Raw genomic sequence first — 14,427 nt, 5'->3', positions numbered from 1 at the left:
ATTTACACCATAGCCATGACATTTACACCCTAGCAATGACATTTACACCCTAGCCATGACATGTACACCCTGGCAATGACATTTACACCCTAGCCATGACATCTACACCCTCGCCATGACATCTACACCCTAGCCATGACATTTACACCCTAGCCATGACATTTACACCCTAGCCATGACATTTACACCCTAGCCATGACATTTACACCCTAGCCATGACATTTACACCCTAGCCATGACATCTACACCCAAGCCATGACATCTACACCATAGCCATGACATTTACACCCTAGCAATGACATTTACACCCTAACCATGACATTTACACCCGAGCCATGACATTTACACCCTAGCAATGACATTTACACCCTAGCCATGACATCTACACCCTAGCCATGACATCTACACCCTAGCCATGACATTTACACCCTAGCCATGACATTTACACCCTAGCCATGACATTTACACCCTAGCCATGACATCTACACCCTAGCCATGACATGTACACCCTATCCGTGACATCTACACCCTAGCCATGACATTTACACCCTAGACATGACATCTACACCCTAGCCATGACATCTACACCATAGCCATGACATTTACACCCTAGCAATGACATTTACACCCTAGCCATGACATCTACACCCTTGCCATGTAGCGGGGCACAAAGGGAGAGAAGAGAACATATTTGGGCAAACGGAGCGTTCTATTTATCATTTATCATTTTTAGGTACTGTTGAAGTTGGAAGTTTACATACACTTTGGTTGGAGTTATTAAAACTCGTTTTATCAACCACTCCACAAATTTTTTGTTAACAAACTGTAGTTTGGCAAGTCGGTTCGGACATCTACTTTGTCCATGACACAAGTCATTTTTCCAACAACTGTTACAGATTGTTACATACAGATTATTTAACTTATAATTCACTGTATCACAATTTCAGTGGGTCAGAAGTTTACAAACACTAAAATGACTTTGCCTTTAAGCCTTTAAACAGCATGGAAAATTCCAGAAAATTATGTCATGGCTTTAGAAGCTTCTGATAAGCTAATTGACATCATTTGAGTCAATTGGAGGTGTACCTGTGGATCTATTTCAAGGCCTATCTTCAAACTCAGTGCCTCTTTACGATAGTACGCAAGTATAAACACCATGGGACCACGCAGCCGGAGACGCGTTCTGTCTCCTAGAGATTAACGTATGAAAAGTGCAAATCAATCCCAGAACAACAGCAAAGGACCTTGTGAAGATGCTGGAGGAAACAGGTACAAAAGTATCTATATCCACAGTCAAACGAGTCCTATATCGACATAACCTGAAAGGCCACTCAGCAAGGAAGAAGCCACTTGCAACTGCACATGGGGACATGGGGACAAAGATAGTACTTTTTGGAGAAATGTCCTCTGGTCTGATGAAACAAAAATAGAACTGTTTGGCCATAATGATCATCATTATGTTTGGAGGAAAAAGGGGAGGCTTGCAAGCCGAAGAACACCATCCCAACCGTGAAGCACGGGGGTGGCAGCATCATGTTGTGGGGGTGCTTTGCTGCAGGAGGGACTGGTGCACTTCACAAAATAAATGGCATCATGAGGAAGGAAAATTACGTGGATATATTGAAGCAACATCTCAAGACATCAGTCAGGAAATTAAAGCTTGGTCGCAAATGGGTCTTCCAAATGGACAATGACCCCAAGCATACTGACAAAGTTGTGGTAAAATGGCTTAAGGACAACAAAGTCAAGGAATTGAAGTGGCCATCACAAAGCCCTGACCTTAATCCTATAGAAAATTTGTTGGCAGAACTGAAAAGGTGTGTGCGAGCAAGGAGGCCTACAAACCTGACTCAGTTACACCAGCTCTGTTAGGAGGAATGGGCCAGAATTCACCCAACTTATTGTGGTAAGCTTGTGGAAGGCTACCCAAAACATGTGACCCAAATTAAACAATTTAAAGGCAATGCTACCAAATACTAATTGATTGTATGTAAACTTCTGACCCACTGGGAATGTGATGAAAGGAATAAATGCTGAAATAAATACATCTCTCTACTATTATTCTGACATTTCACATTCTTAAAATAAAGTGGTGATCCTAAATGACCTAAGACAGGGCATTTTTACTAGGATTAAATGTCAGGAATCAAACAAGCTAAGCGTCAGTATAGAGACAAAGTAGAGCCGCAATTCAACGGCTCAGACACAAGAGGTATGTGGCAGGGTCTACAGTCAATCACGGATTACAAAAAGAAAACCAGCCCCGTCACGGACCAGGATGTCTTGCTCCCTGGCAGATTAAATAACTTTTTTGCCCAGTTTGAGGACAATACAGTGGCACTGACACGGCCCGCAACCAAAACATGCGGACTCTCCTTCACTGCAGCCGACGTGAGTAAAACATTTAAACGTGTTAACCCTCGCAAGGCTGCAGGCCCAGACGGCATCCCCAGCCGCGTCCTCAGAGTATGCGCAGACCAGCTGGCAGGCGTGTTTACGGACATATTCAATCAATCCTTATCCCAGGCTGCTGTTCCCACATGCTTCAAGAGGGCCACCATTGTCCCTGTTCCCAAGAAAGCTAAGGTAACTGAGCTAAACGACTACCGTAGCACTCACTTCCGTCATCATGAAGTGCTTTGAGAGACTAGTCAAGGACCATATCACCTCCACCCTACCTGACACCCTAGACCCACTCCAATTTGCTTACCGCCCAAATAGGTCCACAGACGATGCAATCTCAACCACACTGCACACTGCCCTAACCCATCTGGACAAGAGGAATATATACCTATGTGAGACTGCTGTTCATCGACTACAGCTCAGCACTTAACACCATAGTGCCCTCCAAGCTCGTCATCAAGCTCGAGACCCTGGGTCTCGACCCCGCCCTGTGCAACTGGGTACTGGACTTCCTGACGGGCCGCCCCCAGGTGGTGAGGGTAGGTAACAACATCTCCACCCCGCTGATCCTCAACACTGGGGCCCCACAAGGGTGCGTTCTGAGCCCTCTCCTGTTCTCCCTGTTCACCCACGACTGCGTGGCCATGCACGCCTCCAACTCAATCATCAAGTTTGCGGACGACACTACAGTGGTAGGCTTGATTACCAACAACGACGAGACGGCCTACAGGGAGGAGGTGAGGGCCCTCGGAGTGTGGTGTCAGGAAAATAACCTCACACTCAACGTCAACAAAACTAAGGAGATGATTGTGGACTTCAGGAAACAGCAGAGGGAGCACATCGATGGGACAGTAGTGGAGAGGGTAGTAAGTTTTAAGTTCCTCGGCGTACACATCACAGACAAACTGAATTGGTCCACCCACACAGACAGCGTTGTGAAGAAGGTGCAGCAGCGCCTCTTCAACCTCAGGAGGCTGAAGAAATTTGGCTTGTCACCAAAAGCACTCACAAACTTCTACAGATGCACAATCGAGAGCATCCTGTCGGGCTGTATCACCGCCTGGTACGGCAACTGCTCCGCCCACAACCGTAAGGCTCTCCAGAGGGTAGTGTGGTCTGCACAACGCATCACCGGGGGCAAACTACCTGACTACCAGCCCTGCCCTCCAGGACACCTACACCACCCGATGTCACAGGAAGGCCATAAAGATCATCAAGGACAACAACCACCCGAGCCACTGCCTGTTCACCCCGCTATCATCCAAAAGGCGAGGTCAGTACAAGTGCATCAAAGCAGGGACCGAGAGTCTGAAAAACAGCTTCTATCTCAAGGCCATCAGACTGTTAAACAGCCACCACTAACATTGAGTGGCTGCTGCCAACACACTGACTCAACTCCAGCCACTTTAATAATGGGAATTGATGGAAATTGATGGAAAATATATCACTCGCCACTTTAAACAATGCTACTTAATATAATGTTTACATACCCTACATTACTCATCTCATATGTATATGTATATACTGTACTCTATATCATCTACTGCATCTTTATGTAATACATGTATCACTAGCCACTTTAAACTATGCCACTTTGTTTACATACCCTACATTACTCATCTCATATGTACTGTGGGGCAAAAAAGTATTTAGTCAGTCACCAATTGTGTAAGTTCTCCCACTTAAAAACATGAGAGAGGCCTGTAATTTTCATCATAGGTACACTTCAACTATGACAGACAAAATGAGAAAAAAATCCAGAAAATCACATTGTAGGATTTTTAATGAATTTATTTGCAAATTATGGTGGCAAATAAGTATTTGGTCAATAACAAAAGTTTATCTCAATAATTTGTTATATACCCTTTGTTGGCAATGACAGAGGTCAAACGTTTTCTGTAAGTCTTCACAAGGTTTTCACACACTGTTGCTGGTATTTTGGCCCATTCCTCCATGCAGATCTGCATTGATGTTTTGGGGCTGTTGCTGGGCAACACGGACTTTCAACTCCCTCCAAAGATTTTCTATGGGGTTGAGATCTGGAGACTGGCTAGGCCACTCCAGGACCTTGAAATGCCTCTTACGAACCCACTCCTTCGTTGCCCGGGCGGTGTGTTTGGGATCATTGTCATGCTGAAAGACCCAGCCACGTTTCATCTTCAATGCCCTTGCTGATGGAAAGAGGTTATCACTCAAAATCTCACGATACATGGTCCCATTCATTCTTTCCTTTACACGGATCAGTTGTCCTGGTCCCTTTGCAGAAAAACAGCCCCAAAGCATGATGTTTCCACCCCCATGCTTCACAGTAGGTATGGTGTTCTTTGGGTGCAACTCAGCATTCTTTGTCCTCCAAACACGAGTTGAGTTTTTACCAAAAAGTTATATTTTGGTTTCATCTGACCATATGACATTCTCCCAATCTTCTTCTGGATCATCCAAATGCTCTCTAGCAAACTTCAGACGTGCCTGGACATGTACTGGCTTAAGCAAGGGGACACGTTTGGCACTGCAGGATTTGAGTCCCTGGCGGCATAGTGTGTTACTGATGGTAGGCTTTGTTACTTTGGTCCCAGCTCTCTGCAGGTCATTCACTAGGTCCCCCCGTATGGTTCTGGGATTTTTGCTCACCGTTCTTGTGATGATTTTGACCCCACGGTGTGAGATTTTGCGTGGAGCCCCAGATCGAGGGAGATTATCAGTGGTCTTGTATGTCTTCCATTTCCTAATAATTGCTCCCACAGTTGATTTCTTCAAACCAAGCTGCTTACCTATTGCAGATTCAGTCTTGCCAGCCTGGTGCAGGTCTACAATTTTGTTTCTGGTGTCCTTTGACAGCTCTTTGGTCTTGGCCATAGTGGAGTTTGGAGTGTGACTGTTTGAGGTTGTGGACAAGTGTCTTTTATACTGATAACAAGTTCAAACAGGTGCCATTAATACAGGTAACGAGAGGGACAGTGGAGCCTCTTAAAGAAGAAGTTACAGGTCTGTGAGAGCCAGAAATCTTGCTTGTTTGGAGGTGACCAAATACTTATTTTCCACCATAATTTGGATCCTACAATGTGATTTTCTAGATTTTTTTTTCTTCCTCATTTTTTCTGTCATAGTTGAAGTGTAGCTATGATGAAAATTACAGGCCTCTCTCATCTTTTTAAATGGGAGAACTTGCACAATTGGTGGCTGACTAAATACTTTTTTGCCCCACTGTATATACTGTACTCGATACCATGCCGTTCTGTACCATCACTCATTCATATATCTTTATGTACATATTCTTTATCCCTTTACACTTGTAAAGGTAGTAGTTTTGGAATTGTTAGGTTAGGTTACTCGTTGGTTATTACTGCATTGTCGGAACTAGAAACACAAGCATTGCGCTACACTCGCATTAACATCTGCTAACCATGTGTATGTGACAAATACATTTGATTTGATTTGGATTTTTTTTATTTGAATTGTGAAAAACTGAGTTTAAATGTATTTGGCTAAGGTGTATGTAAACTTCCGACTTCAACTGTATGTGTGAGATTAGAGGGAGAGAGTGTGTGTAGAGTCTGTAGAATGTGTTGTGTGTGTATACATTTTGTCGTGTGTGTAGAGTGCGCGAAGAGTGTGTAGTGTCTGTAGAGTGTGTAGTGTGTGTATAGTGTATAATGGGTGTAGAGTGTGTAGTGTGTGTAGAGTGTGTATAGAGTGTGTAGTGTGTGTAGAGTGTATGTAGAATGTGTAGTGTGTGTAGAGTGTGTGTAGAGTGTAGAGTGTGTAGTGTGTGTAGTGTGTGTAGAGTGTAGAGTGTGTAGTGTGTGTGTAGAGTTTGTAGTGTGTGTGTAGTTTGTGTGTAGAATGTGTAGTGTATGTGTAGAGTGTAGAGTGTGTGTAGAGTGTAGAGTGTGTAGTGTGTGTAGTGGGTGTAGAGTGTGTGTAGAGTGTAGAGTGTGTAGTGTGTGTGTAGTTTGTGTGTAGAGTGTGTAGTGTGTGTGTAGAGTGTAGAGTGTGTGTAGAGTGTAGAGTGTGTAGTGTGTAGAGTGGGTGTAGAGTGTAGAGTGTGTAGAGTGGGTGTAGTGTGTGTAGAGTGTGTGTAGTGTATGTAGAGTGTGTAGTGTGTAGAGTGTGTAGTGTGTGTAGTGTGTAGTGTGTGTATAGAGTGTGTAGTGTGTGTAGCGTGCATAGTGGGTGTAGAGTGTGTAGTGTGTGTATATTGTGTGTAAAGTGTGTAGTGTGTGTGTAGAGTGTGTAGCGTGTGTAGTGTGTGTAGAGTGTGTAGAGTATGTAGTGTGTGTAGAGTTTGTAGAGTATGTAGAGTGTGTAGAGTGTGTGTAGATTGTAGAGTGTGTAGTGTGTGTAGTGGGTGTAGAGTGTGTAGTGTGTGTGTAGAGTTTGTAGTGTGTGTGTAGTTTGTGTGTAGAGTGTGTAGAGTGTGTGTAGAGTGTAGAGTGTGTGTAGTGTGTAGAGTGGTTGTAGTGTGTGTAGAGTGTGTGTAAGTGTATGTAGAGTGTGCAGTGTGTGTAGTGTGTAGAGTGTGTAGTGTGTGTATAGAGTGTGTAGTGTGTGTATAGAGTGTGTAGAGTGTAGTGTGTAGAGTGTGTAGTATGCGTAGAGTGTAGAGTGTGTAGTGTTGGTAGAGTGTGTAGTGTGTGTAGTGTGTAGTGTGTGTATAGAGTGTGTAGTGTGTGTATAGAGTGTGTAGAGTGTGTAGAGTGTAGTGTGTAGAGTGTGTAGTATGCGTAGAGTGTAGAGTGTGTAGTGTGTGTAGAGTGTGTAGTGTGTGTAGTGTGTGTAGAGTGTGTAGTGTATGTACAGTGTGTAGTGTGTGTAGAGTGTGTGTAGAGTGTAGAGTGTGTAGTGTGTAGTGTGTAGAGTATGTCATGTGTGTAGAGTCTATAGATTGTGTAGTGTGTGTAGAGTGTGTGTGGTGGGTATAGTGTGCATGTAGAGTGTGTGTAGAGTATATAGAGTATGTAGTGTGTGTAGAGTCTATAGATTGTGTGTAGAGTGTGTGTAGTGGGTGTAGTGTGTAGAGTGTGTAGTGTGTGTAGTGTGTGTGTAGAGTGTAGAGTGTGTAGTGTGTAGTGTGTGTGTGTAGTGTGTGTAGAGTGTGTAGTGTATGTACAGTGTGTAGTGTGTGTAGAGTGTGTGTAGAGTGTAGAGTGTGTAGAGTGTATGTAGAGTGTGTAGTGTGTGTAGAGTGTAGAGTGTGTAGATTGTGTAGTGTGTAGAGTATGTTGTGTGTGTAGTGTGTGTGTAGAGTCTATAGATTGTGTAGTGTGTGTAGAGTGTGTGTGGTGGGTATAATGTGCATGTAGAGTGTGTGTAGTGTGTATAGTGTGTGTAGAGTGTGTGTAGAGTATATAGAGTATGTAGTGTGTGTAGAGTCTATAGATTGTGTGTAGAGTGTGTGTGTAGTGGGTGTAGTGTGTAGAGTGTGTAGTGTGTGTTTAGAGTGTGTAGTGTGTGTTTAGAGTGTATAGTGTGTGTAGAGTGTGTAGTGTGCGTGTAGAGTGTGTAGTGTGTGTGTGTGTGTGTAGAATGTGTAGAGTGTGTGTAGTGTGTAGAATTTATAGCGTATGTAGTGTGTGTAGAGTTGATAGAGTATGTAGTGTGTGTAGTGTGTAGAGAGTGTGTAGAGTCTATAGATTGTGTAGTGTGTGTAGTGTGTAGAGTGTGTGTAGAGTTGATAGAGTATGTAGTGTGTGTAGTGTGCATGTAGAGATGATAGAGTATGTAGTGTGTGTAGTGTGTAGAGTGTGTGTAGAGTTTATAGAGTATGTAGTGTGTGTAGTATGTAGAGTGTGTGTAGAGTTTATAGAGTTATGTACTGTGTGTAGTGTGTAGAGTTTTTGTAGAGTGTGTGTAGAGTTGATAGAGTATGTAGAATGTGTAGAGCGTGTGTGTAGTGTGTAGAGTTTATAGAGTATGTACTGTGTGTAGTAGCGTTTGTGTAGAGTTTATAGAGTATGTAGTGTGTGTAGTGTGGAGTGTGTGTAGAGTGTGTGTGGTGTGTAGATTGTGTGTAGAGTGTGTGTAGAGTGTATAGAGTTGTGTAGGTTTGGTTCCACATACAGCCTTGTGTTTAATGAGTCTGTAATGGAAGTGAGTGTATGTTTACTAACATGGACCAAGAGATGGCTGGATTATGAGGTAAACATTGTGGGGAAAATGACAGAGTTCACCAGGTGTTTATAAAACAGGCTAGACATGGAGGGAGACACACACAACCAGTGACATGTGAGACATACAGTACCAGTCAGAAGTTTGGACACACCTAGTCATTCAAGGGTTTTCTTTATTTTACTATTTTCTACATTGTAGAATAATAGTGAAAACAGCAAAACTATGAAATAACACATTTGGAATCATGTAGTAACCAAAAAAGTGTTAAACAAATCCAAATATATTTCATGTTTTAGATTCTTCAAAATAGCCACCCTTTGCCTTGATGACAGCTTTGCACACTCTTGGCATTCTCTCAAACAGCTTCATGAGGTAGTCATGAATGCATTTCAATTAACAGGAGTGCCTTGTTAAAAGTTCCTTTGTGGAATTTCTTTCCTTCTTAATACATATTATGGCAAGAACAGCTCAAATGAGCAAAGAGAAAGACAGTCCATCATTACTTTAAGACATGAAGATCAGTCAATACGGAACATGTCAAGAACTTCGAAAGTTTCAAGTGTAGTCGCAAAAACCATCAAGCGCTATGATGAAACTGGCTTTAATGAGGACCGACACAGGAAATGAAGACCCAGAGTTACCTTTGCTGCAGAGGATAAGTTCATTAGAGTTACCAGCCTCAGATTGCATGCCAATTAAATGCTTCACAGAGTTCAAGTAACAGACATCTACACTACATTAACTGTTCAGAGGAGACTGTGTGAATACAGCCTTCATGGTCGAATTGATGAAAAAAAACACTTCTAAAGGACACCAATAAGAAGAAGAGACTTGGTTGGGTCAAGAAACAAGAACAATGGACATTAGACCTCATGAGTCCAAATTAGAGATGTTTGGTTCCATACGCCGTGTCTTTGTGACACGCAGAGTAGGTGAACGGATGATCTCAGCATGTGTGGTTCCTACCGTGAAACACGGAGGAGGAGGTGTGATGGTGTGGGGGTGCTTTGCTGGTTACACTGTCTGTGATTTATTTAGAATTCAAGGCACACTTAACCAGCATGGCTACCACACCATTCTGCAGTGACACACCATCCTATCTGGTTTGCGTTTAGTGGGTCTAACATTTGTTTTTCAATAGGACAATGACCCAACACACCTCCAGACTGTGTAATTTGTGCTATTTGACCAAGGAGAGTGATGGAGTGCTGCATCAGATGACCTGGCCTCCACAATCAACCAACCTCAACCCAATTTGGGATGAGTTGGACCGCAGAGTGAAGGAAAATCAGCCAAAAAAGTGCTCAGCAAATGTGGGAAGTCTTTACAAGACTGTTGGAAAAGCACTCCTCGTGAAGCTTGTTGAGAGAATGCCAAGAGTGTGCAAAGCTGTCATCAAGGCAAAGGGTGGCTACTTTGAAGAATCTAAAATATATTTGGATTTGTTTAACACTATTTTGGTTACGACATGATTCCATATGTTTTATTTCATAGTTTTGATGTCTTCATTATTATTCTACAATGTAGAAAATAGTACAAATAAATACAACTTTTGACTGGTACTGTACATACTTAATTACTCACACAAACATACCATTCATACATGTAATACCACAATTGTGATAAAATTATTTCCTCACATAGAGAGAAAAAATGAGGACACCAAAACAGATATGTGTGAGTGTGTGTGTGTGTGTGTGTGTGTTTGTATGGGTGTGAGAGAGAGATATTCAACTGCCTGGTTTGCTGTCAGAGAGGTTTGAGGTTCCATACGCTGTGTCTTTGTGTCATGTTAGGAGAAGGATAGAGGGAGAGTTGGGAGGAGAAGCAGAGAACCAGGAAGCCAGACCCACCGCCACCAGGCTCTCCTCCACAAAGGGTGTGAGCATGTGGGGCCGGATGGTGACCATGATGTCCCTGAAGTCCAGGGCGGAGATGGAGCCGCTGTGGGCCTTGTCCCTCTGAACAAAGGCCTGCCGCGCATGCTCCAGCTGCATCTCCTGGGGAGGAGACAGAGGAACACACACACACAGATTAACAACACACAGAGACAGATGCATACACACACATAGCACACATACATAGACAGATACACACACAAATAGAGACAGATACACACACATGCGGGCACAAACACTATGTACAGGCCCTAACCCACATAGTAGAGGTCACACAGAGGATTTGACTTATCCGTCCTCATGACTCTTAGATAGCCTTTAAATCACACAGATACCCTTTAAATCACACAGATACTTTTTAAATCATTCAAATGTGCAATTAATAGAATGTTTTAACGTGAAATGAATATGGTTGATTTTTAAGGTTAGGGTGAAGTGCAGTGAATAGTGCCACCTTTTAGGGTGTCAATATAAATGAATATATTTATGGTTGTTTGTAATTTTGTCTTGCCTTTTAATCATTATATGTGTTATTGTTTTTACCATCGAGGACCACTGTGGAAACAAGCGTTTTAATTAATACTTTCAAGTGCTATCCTCTGGATCCACATTGAACATTTTATTGTATATGTCTGTTACCCAAAATAAAGTCAATTCAATTCAAAATACCATTTAAATCACACAGATACCCTTTAAATTACACAGATACCTTTTAAATAAAAAAAATAGACCCTTTCTATCACACAGTGACAGTCATAGATACCCTTGGCATCACATAGAGACAGCCATAAGATAAGTTTCCATCCAATTGGTGACAGATTTTCATGTGAATAGTCTAAAATCCGCATTTAAAAAATACACGCATTTTCCAACCAGAGATGTGTTTCCATCAAATTGACTTGTTTCAGATAAAAGGCTGCATGTGACATAAAAATGCCCTTTGCGGATAAATTCCCATGTACCAAATAAAAAATACAAGTTAAATCGGATTCCATTGCTTTTTCAACTCTACTGATGGTTTTCACAAGAAATCTGCGTTATATAGAGAATGAGCCCATTCTGGTATTGGCACGTGTACTCTAGCCAACAGCTCTATCTGTGTGCTTGGCTAGAGCGCACATGTAGCCTACATGAGAATATTATTATGGACAAAAGAGCGAGATTATTTATAATTGTCAAACGATAGCAAAGCATCAATCACCATGTCACCAGAATAAGACCCTTGATATGTATTGAAAGGAGCATCAAGCTCATCACCTTGCACTTTCACCACCCTGTAAAGTTCATCATAACTTATTTCATCTGTAGCCTAATAAACTGCATGCTTTCCTGACGAGTCGTAGTGGGAGGACCACACAACATGTCATCGTGTGACTCCAAGTTAACTTTGATATCATTGTTATTATATCAATATTTGAGCATAAAAGCATTTCCACCGACATTCCTCGCATAATTAATTTTACAGACACAAAAAGATCCAACCTTGTATAACAGTTTTGTTGGTATTTGGAAACTTTACTGAAAAATGTTCTGTTTCCATGAGGCCTGTCATTACATTTTTTATCCAACGTTATTTACTCGCATTAAAAAGGTTAGATGGAAACCTGGTGAATGACAGATACCCTTTAAATCACACAGATACCCTTTAAATCACACAGATACCCTTTAAATCACACAGATACCCATTAAATCCCACATATATGCTTTAAATCAAATAGATACCCATTAAATCACACAGATACCCTTTAAATCACACAGATACCCATTAAATCCCACTGATACGCTTTAAATCACACAGATGCCCATTAAATCACACAGAGACAGGCATAGATACCCTTTAAATCACACAGCGACAGTCATGTTATAGGGCCCAATGTGTGAAATATGTGTGCACCATTCTCAGAAATGGCAGCACACATTCTAATATTGCACCCGCGTTGGCCTGGTGTGCCAATTGTGGCCCGGTGTCCAATGAGATTGCGGCCACGTCTCCTGCCTTTGGCCAGATTGAGCCCAGCCTCGTCCACAAAAACAAGAATGTGGGTCATTTCATGTCCTTCCAGCTCCATTATTTTCTATATAGTAACACAGAAACAGAAGATAAAGTTTATTTTACATAGCTTATTCTAGAATCTGACAGTTTAGTAGAAATGTAGAAATGTTTTCTGTTCTTATGGGTATCTACAACTTCAGGAAGTATATACTGTATCACTGAAGGACAGTAAAACTCCATGTACAATACACCATGTGCACACCAATGGTTTACCTGGACATACTGCTACCGCAGCTCCTACCTGGACATACTGGTAGCACAGCTCCTACATGGACATACTGGTAGCACAGCTCCTACCTGGACATACTGGTACCACAGCTCCTACCTAGACATACTGGTACCACAGCTCCTATCTGGACATACTGGTACCACATCTCCTACCTGGACATACTGGTACCACAGCTCCTACCTGGACATACTGGTACCACAGCTCCTACCTGGACATACTGGTACCACATCTCCTACCTGGACATACTGGTACCACAGCTCCTACCTAGACATACTGGTACCACAGCTCCTACCTGGACATACTGGTACCACATCTCCTACCTGGACATACTGGTACCACAGCTCCTACCTGGACATACTGGTACCACAGCTCCTACCTGGACATACTGGTACCACAGCTCCTACCTGGACATACTGGTACCACAGCTCCTACCTGAACATACTGGTACCGCAGCTTCTTCATTCTGTCACTATTCCTCTCAAATGGCACCTTGTACAGTTGTTTCATAGTCATTTGATGACTTCGTCAACCATTTTGAAAAGAAGGTCGACGACATCCGATCCTCGTTTGCTAAGTCAAACGACACCGCTGGTTCTGCTCACACTGCCCTACCCTGTGCTCTGACCTCTTTCTCCCCTCTCTCTCCAGATGAAATCTCGCGTCTTGTGACGGCCGGCCGCCCAACAACCTGCCAGCTTGACCCTATCCCCTCCTCTCTTCTCCAGACCATTTCCGGAGACCTTCTCCCTTACCTCACCTCGCTCATCAACTCATCCCTGACCGCTGGCTACGTCCCTTCCGTCTTCAAGAGAGCGAGAGTTGCACCCCTTCTGAAAAAACCTACACTCGATCCCTCCGATGTCAACAACTACAGACCAGTATCCCTTCTTTCTTTTCTCTCCAAAACTCTTGAACGTGCCGTCCTTGGCCAGCTCTCCCGCTATCTCTCTCAGAATGACCTTCTTGATCCAAATCAGTCAGGTTTCAAGACTAGTCATTCAACTGAGACTGCTCTTCTCTGTATCACGGAGCGCTCCGCACTGCTAAAGCTAACTCTCTCTCCTCTGCTCTCATCCTTCTAGACCTATCGGCTGCCTTCGATACTGTGAACCATCAGATCCTCCTCTCCACCCTCTCCGAGTTGGGCATCTCCGGCGCGGCCCACGCTTGGATTGCGTCCTACCTGACAGGTCGCTCCTACCAGGTGGCGTGGCGAGAATCTGTCTCCTCACCACGTGCTCTCACCACTGGTGTCCCCCAGGGCTCTGTTCTAGGCCCTCTCCTATTCTCGCTATACACCAAGTCACTTGGCTCTGTCATAACCTCACATGGTCTCTCCTATCATTGCTATGCAGACGACACACAATTAATCTTCTCCTTTCCCCCTTCTGATGACCAGGTGGCGAATCGCATCTCTGCATGTCTGGCAGACATATCAGTGTGGATGACGGATTACCACCTCAAGCTGAACCACGGCAAGACGGAGCTGCTCTTCCTCCCAGGGAAGGACTGCCCGTTCCATGATCTCGCCATCACGCTTGACAACTCCATTGTGTCCTCCTCCCAGAGCGCTAAGAACCTTGGCGTGATCCTGGACAACACCCTGTCGTTCTCAACTAACATCAAGGCGGTGGCCCGTTCCTGTAGGTTCATGCTCTACAACATCCGCAGAGTACGACCCTGCCTCACACAGGAAGCGGCGCAGGTCCTAATCCAGGCACTTGTCATCTCCC

General features: G+C 43.4%; 1 protein-coding gene across 2 annotated transcripts in view; it reads right to left on the bottom strand.

Annotated features, from left to right (window-relative positions):
* The window catches only part of LOC118370979 (electrogenic aspartate/glutamate antiporter SLC25A13, mitochondrial-like), a 129,616-nt gene that overhangs the window by 84,968 nt on the left and 30,221 nt on the right, over positions 1-14,427 (bottom strand). For both annotated transcript variants that reach the window (XM_052469944.1, XM_052469945.1), the window contains exon 6: positions 10,368-10,514. In XM_052469944.1, the coding sequence (XP_052325904.1) occupies positions 10,368-10,514 (147 nt within the window). The remainder of the gene's footprint in view (positions 1-10,367; positions 10,515-14,427) is intronic.

The sequence above is a fragment of the Oncorhynchus keta genome, chromosome 19, assembly GCF_023373465.1.
Source record: "Oncorhynchus keta strain PuntledgeMale-10-30-2019 chromosome 19, Oket_V2, whole genome shotgun sequence".
NCBI lineage: Eukaryota > Metazoa > Chordata > Actinopteri > Salmoniformes > Salmonidae > Oncorhynchus > Oncorhynchus keta.
The sequence above is the reverse complement of the archived record's forward strand: the minus strand, read 5'-3'. Positions and strand labels throughout refer to the sequence as shown.